We start from the raw sequence: 19,684 nt of genomic DNA, 5'->3' as shown, positions 1-19,684 counted from the left end.
ATCCTGTGTCAATGTAACTTGTCTCTGTAATTTAGAATTGGCATTATTTTAAAATAAGCTTTAGAAGGACAGGAGCCAGGCTAAAATTAATGATAAGTCTTTCAATCAGTGATATTAAGCACAGGTGAAGAAGAATGTGATTTAAGGGCAACAAAAGAAGTCTTGATTATATGACCAAATTTAAAAATAATAAGTACCTAACTTGACTTTTCAGATTTAGATATATGATCCAGTTAAAATTTAGCCTAATGACAAACACTAAGACTTACTATTAAGCTCTTTGGGTGAGGGAACTTATTATTTGTGCTTATTGTTGATTTTGCAAATATTCAACCAACATTTTGAGCATTAAAAAGAAAAAAATCTAAATGAGACTAATCTTCTTAGGAGCCACAACATGACCACTTAAGTTTAATGCACTTATAACTGCCAGGGGGAAAATTTCAAATTACTTCGAACTACAGAAACATGATTTTCCTGGCATCCCAACATACCTTACTGGTTTCCACCATTGTGGGCAAGAGGCACATATTGAGTTCAGGGCGCGGAGGCCGAATATTGCTTTTCCCTCCTATTAGCTTGATATTTTCTCGACAAGGGAAATAGGGTCCAAGAGACACTAAGATATTAAAAGTGTACAATAAGAATAAATGGAAAAATAAATCTCCAAGCTTCAGTGTGCAGAATGATTAAATGCCAACCATATTCAACTACTGAGTTAGATGAATACGTACTTGGTATGTTACTGTGATGATAAGTACAATGGTTGTGTTGTAGAAATGGAACCAGAGTATGCAGAAAATCATGGGGACTCAAAAGCACAAGTTCCTTGAGGACATCTGAAAATTAAAACACAATTTAGGTATTAAAACACTGGAATTTTATCTTCCTGCTAATTTCAAACTCAAATTCTGATGAAGTTGCAGGATTATAAACTGTTTTACCTCCTGACACTGGGAAAAACTCTGTCTGATGCTCAGTCAAATCTGAATAAGGAGAATAAGTAACCACAATATCGGGTCATTATTTAGGAAAGAGAAACTTGTTTCTATAGTACTGGGGACTGAACCCAGGGCCTTGTGCATGGTGGGCAAGTGCTCTACCACTCAGCTATATCCCTATCCCTTTTTAAAATTTCTACTGCAAGACAGGGTCATGCTAAATTGTCTAGGCTTCCCTTGGCCTTACAATGCTCTCACCTCAGCCTACCCAGTAGCTGGGATTATGAGCATGTGCCACGAAGCCCCGCCTTAGAAACAGAAGTTTATAGCACTATATATTAGTATTTTATTTCAACAAGAGAACCTTCATAGAGAAGTACAGTGAGAAAAATAATGCACACTTGATTATGTGTCTTTATAAAATCAACTACAACAGCTTAGAAAGGACCTAAAATTCAAAGTTCTTTGGATCTGAGGGGTAACTGATAATCCAAAAGTTAAAGTTTTTTTGTGAAGGGGCTGATTTTCACCCTCTAATCACAAAAGAATAAAGTTCATGGTGATAGGCTACTGGCAGTTTCTGGTGTTGAGGTTACTGCTATGTGCCTTTCCCCTCTTAATGGAGAAGTATAGAAAGAGGCGGCTAGGAATTATACAGAACATCAAGACTGCTCACACATGACAATCTGAGTTATGTGATTCTGTTGTAAACAAACAGTAACGGTTTCTAAAGACTATGGTATTAAGAGGTTTCTAGGTTTTAAATTCACTCTAAATTTAAAATAAGGGGATATCTTTTAAGAACCACTAATTGTCATTTTATAATAAATATACAATCCATAAAAAGGTGAAATACCCAGAACCTAAGAAAAGTTAGAGAATTATCTTTGGGCAGAAGAATGATCATCTCAATCTTTTATACTGTCACTTCCACCTCATAATCTCGACATAATTCCACCTTGCTTACAGAGGATCAGAAGATTTTAGAGCTGCAAGAAACCTACAGATAAATGAAGGTGAAAGAACCCAGATGTATTGAGTGATCTGTTCATTATCACATAGAAAATTACCAGCAGGTTAAGAAACAGAACTTGATTTTCTTAGGACCTGTAAGCCAGTGTGAGCTACACATAAAAGTATAAATGCCTTCCGAACACTATAGACCTAACATCACATCTTATCAAAAAACTCACAAAAATGTTCCTCTACTAGGTTTTTATATAAGTGTATTTTTCAAGTAACTTACCTATACAGGCATTTCTTAGTTCTGGAGGGCTATAGGAATTAAGAAGAGTTAACAGTTTATGGGCAAATTCAATTCGCTCCTGCCACTGGATTAATGCTTGTTTCACATCTGCAAATATAAAAGCATAAATAAATATGCTTTTGAGAGACCACAATTCCTCACATTTTTTTCTACAGAATGCCAACACTAAGAAATCCAAATTAATTACATAAAAACATTGTTGGTGAAAGCTAAGTGATTAATGATATGGCTACTACTATTGTTAAACCTGCTAGATTTCTAATAAATAGTACATTGTTTAGTAATGAATATGTCCCACTTTCTAGGAATATATAAAGATCCGTGTCTGCTATCCTATAAGGACATGAGTTATGTTTTAGAATAATTTTTCTTGAAACTAAAGATGATCTAATCTGAGCCATGGAATTTTCCAGCTGGAGACTTTCAAAAATACTCAACTTGTTACTGTGATTAGAAATGTTTGCCAGTCTCCTGAATCTTGACACTTTATAATATGTCCACCTATTTTTCAGGCAGTCGTAAAGAAAACGCCTGGGAGCATTCCAGGTTCACATCAGAATACTACCTAGCTTAGGCCCCATCTTCTGTGTATAATCTAGAGGTAAAGACAATTTCTCTGGGGCCTGCAATTTTAAAATCTTATCTTTCTTTAACAGTAGCACTAACAAAAATAAGAAGTAGGAATGACCAAACCTTTTCTCTGAAGATATGGGCGTGTAGACTTCAAAACCGAAAGGAATATTGACAGAAGTTCTACTAAGTCTCCAGTCACATGGCAAGCTGTAGCTTCATGATACATCATGTGCAATGTGTTGAAAGACTACAAGTGATTTAAATAAAAGATTGAAAACTTAATTTCATTTTTACTTTATTGAGCCACAAGATGGTAGTGCTTATCCTCTGATAGATGTTTTCGGACTCAGACTGTATGTACATGCACATGTGTGCAAAGCAAATTTGCTTTCAATTCAAGAAAATCTCTCCCATTTAGCTCTTACAACATATATAAATAGTCCTCACCTTCAGAACTCAGATATTTTATGTATATATTTTGGTCTGAAGAAATAGGTTAATTCTTATATCTTTAAACAAACAAACAAGAACACTATCTGTTCTAAGACTGCAAGCCACAGAAATTACAAAGCAGTAAGGCACAGTGGAGCACATCTATATCCCAGTGATTCTGGAGGTTGAAGCAGAGGGATTACCAAGTTCAAGACCAGCCTCAGCAACTTACTGAGGCCCTGTCTTAAAATAAAAAATATAACGGGCTGGGGATGTAGTTCAGTGGTAAAATGCCCGAGTTCAATCCCCAGTACTAAAAAATTACAAAGCAGCAGGCAACAAGAGGAAGATTAGGGAGAAGAGACAACTGTTTTAACTAACTTCCCAGGGCCTCTGTTTACAGACAATGGTGAAATGGCTATTAGCCATAGTTATAGCAGAGCTGAAAGGAGGTGAAAGAACTCCAAAACATAGGAATTCAATTCCTTAAACTATATTGGCTTGTTAAGTCTTTTAATTCCTTTAATTATATTAGTTCAATTAAACCCTTAGTTCCGCCCCCCACTTCATTTTTTAACAAAGCATCTGTCTTCTAGTCCTCTTTGTCACCAAAGTCTATATAATATTCACAATTCAAAGGTCAAAATTCTGAGTTGAGTATGGCAGTACACCTGTCAACTGTGAGGGCATGAACTATTCGTCTTGTTCACTGCTGTATCTCTAGTACCTAGTATCTGGCACAGAATAAACATTCACACATCTGTTGAATAGAATTCTCCTTACTCCTCTTCACATACCATTTCTTTTAACCAGAACAGAAATATGTGGCATTTCTCAACAGAGTCAATACTTCTTCGACTCTGCATTCGTCATGTCATTTATTTAACTGTTCCCCTAACCATTCCAAGTCCAAATTCTTCGAAGTGCAATTTCAAACATGTTTGGTTCCTATTCTATATGCCTTTACTGTAAAAACAATCTTAATTCTCAAATCTTATGGTGCTCTTGGCATGTACTGTTTTATCTTATTTCCATTATGAGGAAAGGTAAATGGTCCTCTGGTGACTTCAAGTCCATCTCACACTATATTATGAAGAATTATGGGAAGAATGACAGCAGATTTTTTGATCTGTAACAATTTCACTGGCTTCCTCTGATGATGTTAATCTTAGTTTCTGAACTGTGTCAAATAAGTGGTTCTTGGGAAATAATATGTGCCCTGTAATAAATAATATGAATTTAGTTTCTGTTCTTACAAATGAGTAAAATTAGTGTATTTCAAGTGGTTGTTCGAATACAAAAGAAGGGAAAGGTATGGAATTAATACAGAAAAGCAATAGTACTCTAAAAATTGTGACCTAATTATTTTTGGAATATAAATTAGCATTTACTAACCCATATAATTAAGATCTTGCTACCTGTAAAACAGTTCAAGATAAACTCTACCCATAAAACAAGAAGTCTTGGTGAGAACAATTAAAAGAGATAAATCCACAGTAAAATCCAATAAAAGATTTACCTCAGTCATCAGGATCAACCCTCGATTAAATACAACAAGAAGTCTGTCTTCATCAGATTCTAATAGTATTCTGAAGGCACTAGAAGAATACATAAGGTCCAGTTGAGAATTCTGAATCAAAACAGAACACTTGGGTGATGAAAAAGATAAAGAGAAGTAAAATCGTCACTTAAGCTTTCTATTTTCCTACCTATAGAAAGAGACTATTTCATTTCTTCTTATTAATATAAGACAGGATGAGCATCCCAAACCTGAAAATCCAAAATACTCTGAAATCTCAGACTTATAAAAACCACCCTGAAATGTGAAATACCTTTGCTCTCAAAAACTTTGGATAAGGGATATTCAACCTGTAAAAGGAATAACTATTAAATAAGAAAGCCTCCAAGTAACTTAGAGAAACATGAATTAATATCAAAGAATTCTTAATTAGCCACAATAGCAGAAGAAATGCATGAGAGCACTTTTGAAGTTTCAGTATAAACAATGTTAATTTTGATAATGGGTTTATCTTCTAAACTTTTAAAGTTCTGAAACTTGCATTTTCTGTAGACACTCATCAGTTGGTTATTGGGAAAAAAGAGTAAAAAGGGGAAGAAAAAGACTAAAAAGCATATTTTGGTCTTGAAAATAAGTTACATGAAAATTACCGGGTGCAGAGGAGTACATCTATAATCCCAGTGGTTTAGGAGGCTTAAATAGGTGGATGTCAAGTTCAAAACCAGCCTCAGCAACTTATCAAGACCCTGTCTCAAAAAATAAAAAGGGTGGGCTGGGGATATAGCTCAGTTGGTAGAGTGCTTGCCTTGCAAGCACAAGGCCTTGGGTTTAATCCCCAGCACCGCAAAAAAAAATAAAAAGGGCCATGGATGTGGCTCTATGGTTAAGTACCCCTGGGTTCAATCTCCAGTACAAAAAAAAAAGGAAAAATACCCAAAAGTATCTGGATTACTTTTGTTAACAGACCCTATTTCATTAGGTACCAGAAAGTGCTGTTATAGAGAACTAGAAATCATGAGATTTTTATCATGATGCTTCCTTTGCTGAATAAAGAATGAAGAAAATATTTTTTTGAAAATAAGTTTTAAGCTAAGTGTGGCAGTACATTCCTGTGATTTCAGTGGCTTGGGGGGCTGAGGCAGGAGAATCCTGAGTTCAAAGTCAGCCTGAGCAACAGCATGGCGCTAAGCAACTCAGTGAGACCCTATCTCTAAATAAAATACAAAAAAGGGCTAGGGATGTGGTTTAGTGGTTGAGTGCCCCTAAGTTCAATCCTCGGTTACCCAACCCCCGGCCCCCCCCAAAAAAGGAAAATAAGTTTTAGGTACTAAACCTTGAGAAAACAATGTATTTAAACTATTGCTAATTTTTTTTCCCTCTGGTGCTAGGGACTGAATCCAGGGCCTTGAGCATGCTAGGCAAGTGTTCTATGACTGAGCTATATCCCCAACCCAAAGCCAAAGTTAAAAAAACAATTTCTTACTGGGGACTGAACCTAGGGGCACTTTACCACTGAGTCACATTCCCAGTCCTTTCTATTTTGAGATAGGGTCTTGCTAAATTCCTGAAGCTGGCCTTGAATTTGTGATCTTCCTGCCCCAGCCTCCTGGATTTTGAGAGAATTTCTTTAAAGAGTCTTGGCAAAGATGTTAATTTCGCTTTAGGAACTAATGAAGATTCAAATTGAAAAGTATTCTGATTTCTGAGGAAGATAATCTGAAAAAAATCTTATCTTGGGTTGATTAGTCACTATAGTGATACTTTCTGAAACTACTTCAAAGGGAAAAAAAAGTGCCTAAAAGTGAGTGTTGTGGTAGATGCTTATAATACCACCTATTTGGGAGACTGAAGGATTGAAAGTTCAAGGCCAGCCTGGGCAACTTACCAAGTACCTGTCTTAAAATAAAATAAAATAAAATTAAGTTAAATTTAAAAAGCATGGAGGATCTATCTCAACAGTACAATGCTTGCCTACCATATGCCATGCCCTGGATTCAATTTCCAGTACCATAAAACAAAAAACAAAATGTGTGCCTAATAAATCAATGACACACCTTTAAGTCTTAGATGTAATATATAGAAGCTTTGTTGTTGTTCCAAGTATTTCAGGAAATTAGCCTAGCCAAGCACAGTGGAGTATGCCTGTATTCCCAGTGACTTTAGAAGCTGAGGCAGAAGAATTGCAAGTTTGAGACCAGTCTTAGCAACTGAGCAAGACCCTGTCTCAAAATAAAAAATAAAAGTGCTGGGGATGTGACTCAGTGGTTAAGTCCCCTTCGGTTCAATACCCAGTAACCCATTCCTCCCTGACCCAGAAAAAAAAAAAAAAAAATTAGCCTGAACGTTATTTCTACAGGTAATGGGAATTAAGTGTCATTTGTAGCAGTTCCTTTGTAGACATTCAATAACATCTATAGCTTTCAATTAATTGTATAGATTCATTATTTTAGCCAATTCCTATCCATAAGAAAGCCAGATATAAAGAGATCTGGCTAAACAGAATGAAACATATTCAGACTTATACAAAGAAGGGGAGAGCTGTTTTGGGATGCCTCTAGAACTAAACTACCCAAGAATAAGTTAGGATGAATTGTCAAGAAGATTTAAGCTTTAAGTAGAAGACTACAAGGTTCCTTCTAGATCTAAAACTCTGATTGTGATATACACACACACAAATACAAACCAATCTCAAAGAGAAACTGTTTAAAAGAAGTTCACTAACTTTCAAAATATAAATTCTTCCAAGGTGACTAAGTGTTTCACTGATAACCTAAAAGATTAAGTAAACTTTTAGTTATAAACAAGGTAAATTGTTTCTCTCTCTGTGTCAAAAGTATAGTCCCCATTCCTTCTCTTGGAAAAACAACACCAATTTTTTTTTTTTTTTTTTTTTTTTACCTTATTAAAGTAGTCCAGCAGGAGCGGCCATCTAAGCAACGTAAGTAACAACTTATGGTTGTTTTCTTAAACTGTTTGATATCTTCTAATTCTTCTTCTCTCATGTCAGGCCTCTGAGCTATGAACAGTTGCATCAAGTTAAACAGTTCTTCCACTGCCTAAAAAAGGGAAATAAACACTCTGATAATCTTTTAACCCTACAACATTTTAGAATGTCTGCTTCTCATTTCTGAATGTTATGCTTATTAACTATTAAAATGACACAAATTGATTATGCTATTATGCAGTTATCAAAGTAAAATGGATAATGAATTCTATTTTAAAAACAAAATATCATGCAATAAAATCAACAAATCTTAAAGTTCATGAAGATTAAAATAGATATTTAATGTTAATACAATTTAAAGCACTAGTTTTATAACTTTGAAGATGTGTCCAGAGACCTGTTGCCCCAGTCCTGTTTCCTTTGAATAAATGAGATTTTACTTTGTCATAAAGATTTTGAACAGTGAAATTATACTTGAATTAACACTGCTTCTGAACTAACCCTTTGTGGCAACATTTGGAATGATCTATCTAAATCATTTAAGCTCCTGATGGATGAAATTCAGTGAATATTTCAGTGAAATCACTAGCTGTGATTTTATAAACTCATTTACTTATCCCACTTTATATTTTTCATGGCAAAGGTGTACTTATGTACGATTTTCATAAAAATCTATAATAGTAAGTTCTATAATAAAAAGATGATACATTTCACTGATGGCAAGAACAAGACAACAGGGGGAGATAAGCATTCTAATTCATCTAGTGGTCAAAGGTATAGTTCACTCTGGATATATTTGGCAATTAAATGTTATTTATGTGATCTGTGATAAAGAAAAATCCAATGAAACTAAATCCTGTCATGACTCCTTCAGAGTCAGAAGACTCTCAATTCTTTTCCTTCTGCAATCTTAAACCCTTGACTTTGAACTTCTTGGTATTAAATACAATCACATTCTTTTTTACATTATAGGCACTCTAATTACCTGAACTAGAAATTAGGTTTCCTTTGGGTGACAGAGTCTAAAATAATACAGTATGCCATCTACAAAGGACAGCTTACTGGTATGGAAGTGTAGCTCAGTGGTAAAGTGCTTGCCTAGCATGTGTGAGGCACTGAGTTTGATACTCAGCATCACATAATAAATAAAATAATTTTTTTCTACAAAGAAAAAATATTAAAAAAAAAGAACAGTTTATTATATAGAGTAAGAAGCAACAGTGAAAAGTAATATCCAGGAAAAATAATAGTCTTACAATACAGGGGAGAATTTTTTTTTTAATTTTTAAAATTTGTTCTAATTGGTTATACATGACAGTAGAATGCATTTTGACACATTGTTACAGGGAAGAATTTTAATATGAAACCTATAAATATTCTGTGAAGATTTAGACTATATACATTTATATCTTGATGAATCTCCCCCTTTTATTGTATTGGAGATTTAACCCGGGGACACTGCTACCATTGAGCTATAGCCTCAACCTTTAAAATTTTTTTATTTTGAGACAGAGTCTTGCTAAGTTGCTGAGGCTTTCAGCTTGCTATTTTCCAACCTTAGCCTCCCAAGTTTCTCGATTACCAGTGTATACCAACAAACCTGGAGTTAGGGTTTGGATATGAGGTATCCTCCAAAAGCTCCTATTAGAACAGGAATGTTCAGAAGTGAAATGACCAGTCCATACTTGTTTGAATGGACTAATCAGGAGGTAAATGTAGGAAGATGGGGCATGGCTGGAGGAGGTGGTTCACTGGGGGAGTGCCCTGGTCCTTTCCTCTCTGCTTTCTGACCCTCCATGAGCTGAGCAGTCATCTTCTGCTGGGTCTTTCCCTTATGATATGCTGCCTGACCCTGGGCCCAGAGCAATGGAGTTGGCCATCTATGGACCAAGATATCTTAAAAAAGGAGCTCCAAATAAATCTTTTTCCTTCTTGTTCTTGTCAGGTGTTTTGGTGACAGCAATGAAAAGGTTAATAAAAAACACTCAGCTCTGAAGGCTCTCTTAATCATTCATTTGGATATAAGCTTGAGAAACAATACTAGGAAATGCTACTAGTTTAAAATGAGATTCTGTAGCTCAGTTCAGTATTGCATGTAGATCTTGAAAATGAGTATCATGTTTTTACTTTTCTCTTCTTTTTTTGTGGTGCTGGGGATTGAACGCAGGACCTTGTTCATGCAAGGTAAGCACTCTACCAACTGAGCTACATCACCAGCCCACGTAGGTTTTAAACAGCACTTACTTCCCTAAAACTGTGCCACAAAGCTAGATTTTTCAATAGGCACATATGAAAGATGTATTTTCAAAAGTCTAAATTTAAAAAAAGGTAAGTTCTGCCACAAATAAAACTGTAACTGCAACTTAAGAAAGCATCCACATATTTATCAATTTTATAACAATGAAGAATTATATATATTCAAGAAAGGAAATATGTTATGTCATTGAGAAAGAATGTTTAAAGTTAGACTATATTTTGCACCCCTCATTACAAGGGGAAAAACAGATACTGCTTATCGATTTGAGAAGACAGAAGAGTATCAATTTTACTCACTCCAGGGTATTGGCTGGCATGTGGTGTAAGATTCTTAAAGGCCCACTGGATGTTCTGGTGAGAAGCTAGTTGTCGTGTGAACGCAGGAGACTGCTCACAGCAGAGCCGCAGAATGCCATAGTAGGCAGGCAGCATCCCACGGTTAAAAAGCACCACATCCTGATCATCATGGTCAGCAAGGATGTAATTGAAGGCAATGTTCTTGGTTACCACTGGGTTCTGAACAATAAGGCGGATATTCTCTGGACAGTCAGCACACACATTGTACCAAAATGAAAGCAAAGCCTGTTTATTGTGATTTGTAGCTATTGCTGGCTCAGAAAGTTTAGGCTGGAAAAGGTTCCACAAATCCATGAAATATGTGGAAAACATCAGCTTCTCAGTTTTGGAAATTAAACAGTAAGTCATAAAGCTAAAATAGGGCACTAGCTTTGTAGTGCCATGAACAGCAGCATCAACATAAAGTTTGGCTCTTGAGAGCAAACCAAGGAGCACGTTGTAGACCTGATGCAGGACTACTGTTGTGTCTGGACTGAGTGGAAGGTCACGGGTTGGGATGTGCAAAGACCTTGTTGACCGGAACATCTGGCGGAATGAATTGCTTGGTATAAGGGACACCAGAAGATAAGCTGCAGCTATAAAATGTAAAACAAAACTGTCAGATCCTTACAAGATATAAAATAGACTGAAGAGCAGTCATTAAACACAAAGCCACTCTGCCCTTTTAAAATGAAAATAAAAATAGAGGGACTTCTCTTGTAATATTTTTCTGCTTCACCCTTGGCCCCACAGAAAGATTCCTAAGGGGTGACAGAGATAGATACCTTCCATTCTGCCACTGTGCACTTTAACTGGCAACAAAAATCACCATCAACAGAGCAATTTTCAAACCTCTTCTTTTTAGTACATTTACCATGATGCAGAATTTTCCCACTCAGTTTTCATTTATTTCTTCTAAGAACACAGTGTGATTTAATAAAGAGAACATAGTTTTGAAAGCAAGAAGACCTACCAAAAAGTTCCTGTTCAAATCATTTAATGTTTTAAGGTCTTAGTTTTCTTGTGAATTAAAAAATAATGGTATGTTGTAATAATTTACAGATAATGGCATAGAATGTGTTAAAAAGATAGAATGCAATTTATATGTGTCTTTTGTAACAAGACTGAGCTCATTAAAGAACATTAATTTTGGAAAATATTTTAAGTTTTCTAAGGCTAACCTCATATCCAAAGAATTCTCCTTCAACATACCTGAAAACTGTCATTAAGCCCATGTTATAATTCTGAGAGATTAATGACTTATTAGCTGAGTCCACCTGTAAAAGTAGTTACTATGAGCAAGGCTTTGAGCTAGATACTTTATAAATATTATAAATATCTCATATAATCCTCACAATCATCATGGATGTAGATGATTTTACAGTGGAAAATATGAATCTTGGAGAAGCAAAGACCAAGTATTATACAGAGAAAGAGGTGAAGACTAGAGTAGGTTTTGAGAAACAATGATGATGAAAATAGTAAGGATAATGGTAACGCAGGAACAATAACAAAAATTGCTAACATTTCCTGGAAATGACATCATACCTTTATGTGGTAGCCACTACTTTTATTATGCCCACTTTCATTCTGGCTTAAAAAGGTTACACTACCATAGATTACACAACTAGTGGAGCAGTGGGATTCAAACCCAGGCTCAGGACTAATCCTCCTAACATTTGCCTTCTTAACTGTAATCCATGAGGGAGAGTATACTCTTTTCAACACACTAAGTTTTTTCATCTAAAGTTTGGTAATGTGCACCATATCTTCAAAGCAAATAAAATTAGCATTTCTAAAATTAATTGTAGTTTCTAGGTGAGGTGGCACACGCTTGTAATCCTAGCTACTTGGGAGGCTAAGGCAGGAGGATCCCAAGTTTAAGGCCAGCCTAGGCAACACAGAGAAACCCTGTCACAAAGTAAAAAAGGGGTGTGGATGTAGTTCAGTGTTCAATCCCCAGTGTTGCATAAAGAAAGATTAACACTAGTGTATTTCACACACTTATTTCAAATTAAATTTAGGACTTTTTTATTTATTTTTTTTTTTTGGAGTGTATGGGTGTGGTGCTGGGGACTGAACCCAGGGCCTTGTGCATGCAAGGCAAGCACTCTATCAGCTGAGCTACATATCCCCAGCCCTAGTCTAATTTTTTAAGGCAGAGTTTGGTATATTCTAAATGTAAAAATTTGGCATGTAGTATCATTCTGATTATTTTTTGCATAAAACTGCAACTGAGAAAAGTAGTTCATGATTTTAAGAAGGCATTCAGTTTAAGTTTTATACTACATTCTTAATATTTTATCAAGAAAATGTTTCATGATGGCCCACATTCAATCCCCAGCACCAAGATGAGAGGGGAGAATTTGAACACACCTAAAAGGTTTTGGGGAAAAACAAAACAAAACAAAACAAAACAAAAACTCTTCTAAAGACCCATGAATCTACTACCTACATTCTAAAATTAACATTTTGCTCTGCTTTTTCACATTATTTAACCATCCCTTTATTTCTGTAAAAATTATTTGCTTTTAAATAAAAAAGAAATTCTGCTAGGAAGAAAATTTCCACTTTTAACTTGTAGTTTATTATTGAGAACAGTTAGGAAGGTTAATTCTGAAGAGCAGGTCACATGATTAAAAACTGCCTTGCTATAACCCTAAGAGTCTCTGGTCATAATTTTACACCACAGAACAATTATACCAAATCTTCTATACCTATATGGCAACTCAACTACTACTTCTTTAAACGTTCAGTCACTTCTTGAAATTAGTTTGTATTATTTAGAGGTCTACTCTGTAGCTTTCTTTACATGTTACTTTAATGATTATTCTAAGAACTACTTGAATATTTGGCCCCCCCGCTTATCGTTTTTTTTTTTTTGTGTGTGTGTGTGTGTGTGTGGAGGTACTGGGGATTGAACTCAGGGGCACTGGACTACCTGAGCCACAACCCCAGTCCTATTTGTATTTTATTTAGAGACAGGGTCTTACTGCGTTGCTTAGTGCCTTGCTTTTGCTGAGGCTGGTTTTGAACCCTTGATCATCCTGCCTCAGCCTCTTGAGCCGCTGGGATTACAGGCACGTGCCACCGTGCCCAGTTTGGACCCCCTTTTCAAGTTATATATCAAAAAAACTTATTTATATTACCACACAGTCTTTACTATTCTAATTCAGAAATGGCGCATAACAATTTGTTTCTCACTGAGCAGGTTTTTAGTTTTTGTTCTTTTATTGCTGTTTTTTTTTTTTGTTTTGTTTTGTTTTTTGGTACTGGGGATTGAACAGGGCGGGGGCGGGGGGTGGCACTTTACCACTGAGTCACATCTCCAGTCCTTTTTATTTTGAGAAAGGGTCTTGCTAAGTTGCTAAGGGACCTAAGGTGCTAAGGCTGTCCTTGAATGTACAATGCTCCTGCTTCATCCTCCTGAGTTGCTGGGATTTTGTTTTTGTTTTTCTAGGAAGCAGCGTCCTGCTATATTGCCCAAGCTATCCTTGAACATCTGGGCTCAAATGATCCTGCTTCCCTAGCACCCTAAGTAGTGAAGACTACAGGCATGTACCACCACACCAGTTTTATTTTTCTTTTTTTTTTTTTGGTACCAGGAACTGAACCTGGGAGTGCTTTACCAATGAACCGCATCCCCAACCCTCTTTATTTTTTGAAACCAAGTTGCTTAGGGCCTTGCTGAGTTGCTGAGACTGGCTTTGAACTTGTGATCTTCCCTGCTTCTGCTTCCCAAGTCACTAGGATTATAGGTGTGTACCACTGCACTCAGCCACACCAGGCTCTTAACTGAGCAATTTTAAATTTTTCAGTCATGAATAATGCTGGAAATCCATATTTTCAACATCTTATTTACACTAGAATGCCTGAAATGAAATTTAAAAATTTTTTAGGGATCATGGTATAAACAGGTAAACTGCTGTCTGCAGGGGTAATAACATTACAATGTTACTGCAATATACAAAACTTCCATTTCATTAGTACAGTCATGAACATTAATCTGAAAGTCAGTTAAATTCTTTTAATTCAGCATAGTTATTTTATGTTTTATGATCAATGGTCAGGAAACAAATGCCAATCAGCAGTCATGCTAGCTATTACAAACATTCCATTATTGTGAGGTTAACTAAACCAGTAGGAAAAACATAAGCAGAGTACCAATGCCAATCCATGTATATCCCCCAGTGAAAGATGTTTCTCTCAAATAAAAACTTTATTTTAGAATAGGTAGAAGAGAATTCCCACACCTCTCACCCACTTTCCTCTATTGTTAACATGGATTATTATTACTATATTTGTTGTGACTGAGGAACCAAGACTGGCACCTTACCATGTACATTTTACTAGTTTTATCCTAATGGTCTTTTAAGGTAAAACTAGTTTGTTCCCAGATCTCATTTAGGATATATTACATTTAATCATCATTTAAGGTCTTCCTGACTATGTCAATTTCTCAGACTTCCTTATTTTTAATGATGTTGATAGTTTTGAGTAGTACTTACTGGCCACGTAGGTTATAAAAGATTCTGTAAACTCAGTTTAATGTGTACCCAAGATCTGACTCAGAATACACACTTTGGGGGAGACCACAGAAAATGAAGCACTATGTGCACTGTATCATATCAAAGGTGTACACTATCAACTTGACTTAGTAATGATGTTAACCTTAAATTGTCTGTCTTGAGTGTCAGATTTCTTCACTGTAACAGTTATTTTCCACATCTCTAAACTCATACTCAGGGAGTGAGGAGTTAAGCTCTACTTTCTGAGATGTACACCTTTAATTATTTGGAATTCTACATGGAATTGTTTCTTCTTGGTATATTTAATTACTTATTTGATCATGTATTTATATGAGTATAGACTCAAAGATATTTATTTTGTACTTTGAGTTATAACAGTATAATTTTCTTTGTTACTCAAGTTGTTCCATTGGAGGCTCTGTGCCCCTTTGACAAACCCTTGTCAATCTTTTTATTGGGAAATGGTATTCAGAATCTGACATCTGGGTACTGGATGTGCTTGTTGTTAACTGAGTATTACTGATTTGTGGACAGCTAGGAAATAGGTTTTTAATGAGTAAAAGTAAAAAGTTAAAATATGACCTATTTGATTTTCATTTCTTTGAATTCAAGTGACTATATATCCATCTGTCTTCCAAGGACTTTATTTTCTGATTTTATGCACAATAAAGGTGTTTATCATTTAACTCTCATAATTCCAGTCAGTATTTACTGTCTTTATTAATATCTTACTCTTAACTTCCTGGAAAGTTACTTTTAAGATAGGATTTTCTGATCTTTTATTTCCTTCCCTAAAGCTGATCATGCCTCATCAATCTATCAAGCAAGGAAACAAAAATGGTAGCAGGGATGATATCACCAAGAAGGAACAAGGTTTCTCATTCTTTCTTTTTGGTACTAAGTATTGAACCCAGGGGTGCTTAACTTCTGAGTCATACCCTTATTTAACCTTTTTGAGACAGGGTCTCACTAAATTGCTGCAGCTGACCTCAAACTTGTGATCTTCCTGCCTCAGCCTCCAGAGCAGCTGGGATTACAGGCATGTGCCACCACATCTAGTCAAGGTGTCCTATTCTTAAAAGCTAAAACAACAACAACAAACACAAAAACCCACCACCACCACCATCACCAACCACTATGGATATTTTGTAGATATTTGTAAAACACTGCTACAGATTTCCCAATACTAATAACTGTAGCCTTTAAGAACAACATTTCCAAGAGCTTTTGTATTATAAATAGGCATATGGTAGGTGCCTTAAAAACAAACCAAAACCCAAAATGAAAAATAATGATAAATGGTTTGCTAAATTCTGAACATTTGACTTACAAGTCCTGACTCTAGGATAATTGTGAGCCAAAAGAAACCGCTCGACCCAGTTTTCCATATTCTGTAAGACCCAACTATGTGCCAGTTTATTTCGGGGTGTCTGCACTGCCAACCAATCCAGACATTGAGAAGGATTGTATTCAATCACCTATAAATAAAATGACAAGAACAGAAAATAAGGTCAATAGAATGTGCCGTTACTTTTTTACTATACTTTTGGTACATGCCATTAAACACTTAAAGCTAAGGTAATTTTTGGTAAACTAGAGCCTAAAGAAAATTTCACCAATGCTATTTACTTTTATTAGTGGGAAATGTTCAGGAAAAAGTCATTAGTTGACAAAATTTAAAATAACCAAGAATTATAAAACACAGAATATGAGAAATTGGTGACTTTTGGATCTCTTAAACTTATAAATTTATTTAAAAGTACTTTTACTTCTGTAAAGTTTCTTATCTTCACTTTCTTTATTCCATGTCCAACCTATTACTATTAACAAGAGAAATGTTAAGTAGCTCCCCATTGCTGTGAAGACCACCCCCAAAAGAAAAAAGAATCTCTGGAATGTAGGGCAAAGGTTGGCAAACTTTTGACTTGCAGGACAAATTTTGTGGCTGTCTATTTTGTCATTTCATCTGAACACAGCCTTGCCCACTCATTTACTTATTGTCTGTGGCTACTTTTAGGCTAAAACAGGAAAACTGAGACATTTCAACAGGTACTATATGGCCCACAAACACTATAATATTTGCTACTTGGCCCTATAAAGAATAGGTTTCTTGATCCCTGGGCTACAGTTTTTCCAATAATCACTAAGGAGAAATTCTGTAACCACAGCAGTATCTTGGGAAGAAAAGAACTATTTGGACTTCTGCTACCATTTCTGTCAACTGTTGCAAACACTTGGGTTTTCTAGGGTATCTAGTTGCTTTATGGAATCTTTGAGGGTATAGAAATGACATCTTCTCATTGCCTGAAGTTTTTTTGACTCTATAAGAAAATTTTAAAACATTTGGGAAACTAAGAACTCAGTTCTCCCCAAGTCTTCTGACCAAAATTCTTTTTCTTCTGTGGACCTGTGACTTACTGAAACTATTTTGGGGCACCCAAATAAGAAGGAACTGGTACTTAAGATGGTAGAGACTGTATTATACAAGTAAAATCCTCAGAAAAATAAATACTGAAAACGCCTGCTGTAAGACTTACCTCCCATATCCTTTGCAGAATGTAAGATGCAAAGGGAGGCATTCCTGGAGGTCCACCAGCAAACTCCATCAGCATAGTCAACAATTTAAAGAAAGGATTTGCTGCCTATAAGACCCATACACATCCATGTTTAGATCACTTTGAAACCATGTCTTTCAGAAGAAAAGAAACATATACTCTTCTATACATAACATTTAAATCTGCTGTGTTAGGGCAACAGAGCTCCGTCAATACTCCTTGGGTGTATGAATTTGAACTACAATAAAACACCAAGATCAGCTAGGAGATATAAAGTTAATTGTGTGGGATATACTTGTTAACAGATTTCTCTGAATGTCAAATACATTTTGCAAAAATGTAATTTTAAAAATTTATTTTTTAAATTGACAATGTCCATATTTACATGTACATCATGATGTTCTAAAATATGCACACACTGTGGAATGGTTAAATCTAGTTAATTACCACATGCATTACCTCATTTGTTTATCACTCTTTTTTCAGGGGTAGGGGTAAGAACACAAACTCTAATTTTCAAGTATATATGGTACATTATTATTAACTATAGTCACTACATTGTACAACAGATTTTATTTAACTGTAATTTCTTGATTCTTTAATCACTGCCATCTCCCCAACTTACAAATTAGGTCCTGTTAGTGTAATAAATATATTCTATTGAAAGTTTTAGAATAAAAGTTTCCTGTAGCAATCTTTGATCCCTGAGGAGTAATTTATATTCATGTTTGACACATATTTTTAAAGTACTTATGCTTCCATTTTATGAAAACACTTTCATATCATACTTTATTCTATTTCCTATATATTTCTCTCTATAAGTAGAACTCTGGGCAGTCTACTTTTTCTTTGGATACAACTATGATATATGCTTCAAACCAAACAACTTCAAAGCTTTGTATCTAGGTTGTGTCCCCTGATCCACCAAATTTACTTATGTATTTATAATTTGTTGGGAAACTTACATTTGAGATAATAAAACATACAGAGGTAATTTGATTTTTCAAATTAATACTTAAAAAATAGGTTATCACGTTAAGGGAGAAACCTGAACTATCTGAAAGATTCATATAGGAAACACCATCAGTATTTTTAGAAACATGAATTAACTAATGTTTACATACCTCAGGAGTCAACTTTGCTATTGATGTGAAAAGCATAGATACAATCTATAATGGAAAAAAAGGAATTTCAGAATATTCTTTATTAGATTACAACAAATCAAAGACTTCTTTTTATCACTTACATGTTCTGCAAGTCGATTATTATACCGACACAGGCTGAAAATCAGATTACAAGTTTGTCTTATATTGATGCCATCACGAATATGTTGAAACAAGAAGGGAAATCCCTGTTAAAAGCAAAGGTGCCCATTTAAGAACTGTTCCAATTTTTGTTATGATCAAACTGTCTAATATTAGAGAAGGCATTACCTTTCCTCCTGTTAATGCTGCCATGTCAGTCTGTGATAAGGTCAAATGCCTAAAAGAAAATATTAGTGGAAATAAATTTTTTCCCTGTGTTATTACTTTAGAGTTATTTATAAATGACATGCATCAAAATTGATGATTCTATTATAACTGTACCAACCCACAATCATAAAATGATTTTTTGATTGTTAAGACTGGCTTGCTAACACCTTTAGGGAATTTTCCAAGATTCCAGGATTGGCATGTGGAAGCCCAAATCTACTTTATTTCCATTTAATTAACTCAATATTTTAAAATGTGTATTAAAATTCGAGAATGGGCTTAATATTACCTAGAGGGCTGTTGTTTTGACATCAGACCTTTTAAAATCAAATGGACTAAATATTAGAGGTTTACCTTCCAGTTTAAAATTACTGCATATTTCTTTTTAAACCTATTACAGAAAAAACTCAGACATAAAAATAACAGAATAATGCACAAGTATCTCACCATTCACCTTCAAATTTACCAAAATCTAGCCAGTCTTGTTTCATTTTGACCACCAGCCACTCAATAGGCATCATTCTGAAGCAAACTCCAGGTATTTTATCATTTAATCTGTAAATCTCAGTACATATCTCTAACAGATAAATTTCAAAAACAACTACAGTACCATTAATCAGGTCTAAAAGAAGTCAACAATTCCTTACTATCTTATGATATCCAGTGTACAAATTTCATTTAGGTTTCTAAAAAATAATTTTATAGTTAATTTGTTTCAATTAGGATCTGAGTAAAGTCCTTTGGTGCTGAAATGTCTCTTCAATTTTTAATATATTGGTTTCTCCTCCGTCTTGGTTTTATTTGCTTGTAATTTATCTGTTGAAGAAAACCAGTTGATTTGGAGAGCATCCCACTTTTTA

The 19,684-nt window shown here is 35.1% G+C and overlaps 1 protein-coding gene across 1 annotated transcript in view; it reads right to left on the bottom strand.

Annotated features, from left to right (window-relative positions):
- Nucleotides 1–19,684, bottom strand: part of Usp34 (ubiquitin specific peptidase 34) — a 221,303-nt gene that overhangs the window by 15,399 nt on the left and 186,220 nt on the right. Inside the window, 12 exon segments of the mRNA XM_047522220.1 lie at nt 495–619; nt 735–839; nt 2,188–2,295; nt 2,902–3,028; nt 4,733–4,811; nt 7,631–7,788; nt 10,230–10,864; nt 16,128–16,275; nt 17,335–17,439; nt 18,477–18,521; nt 18,599–18,703; nt 18,786–18,834. Of these exon segments, the coding sequence (XP_047378176.1) occupies nt 495–619; nt 735–839; nt 2,188–2,295; nt 2,902–3,028; nt 4,733–4,811; nt 7,631–7,788; nt 10,230–10,864; nt 16,128–16,275; nt 17,335–17,439; nt 18,477–18,521; nt 18,599–18,703; nt 18,786–18,834 (1,789 nt within the window).

Source organism: Sciurus carolinensis, chromosome 13 (genome assembly GCF_902686445.1).
Source record: "Sciurus carolinensis chromosome 13, mSciCar1.2, whole genome shotgun sequence".
Classification (NCBI taxonomy): domain Eukaryota; kingdom Metazoa; phylum Chordata; class Mammalia; order Rodentia; family Sciuridae; genus Sciurus; species Sciurus carolinensis.
The sequence above is the reverse complement of the archived record's forward strand: the minus strand, read 5'-3'. Positions and strand labels throughout refer to the sequence as shown.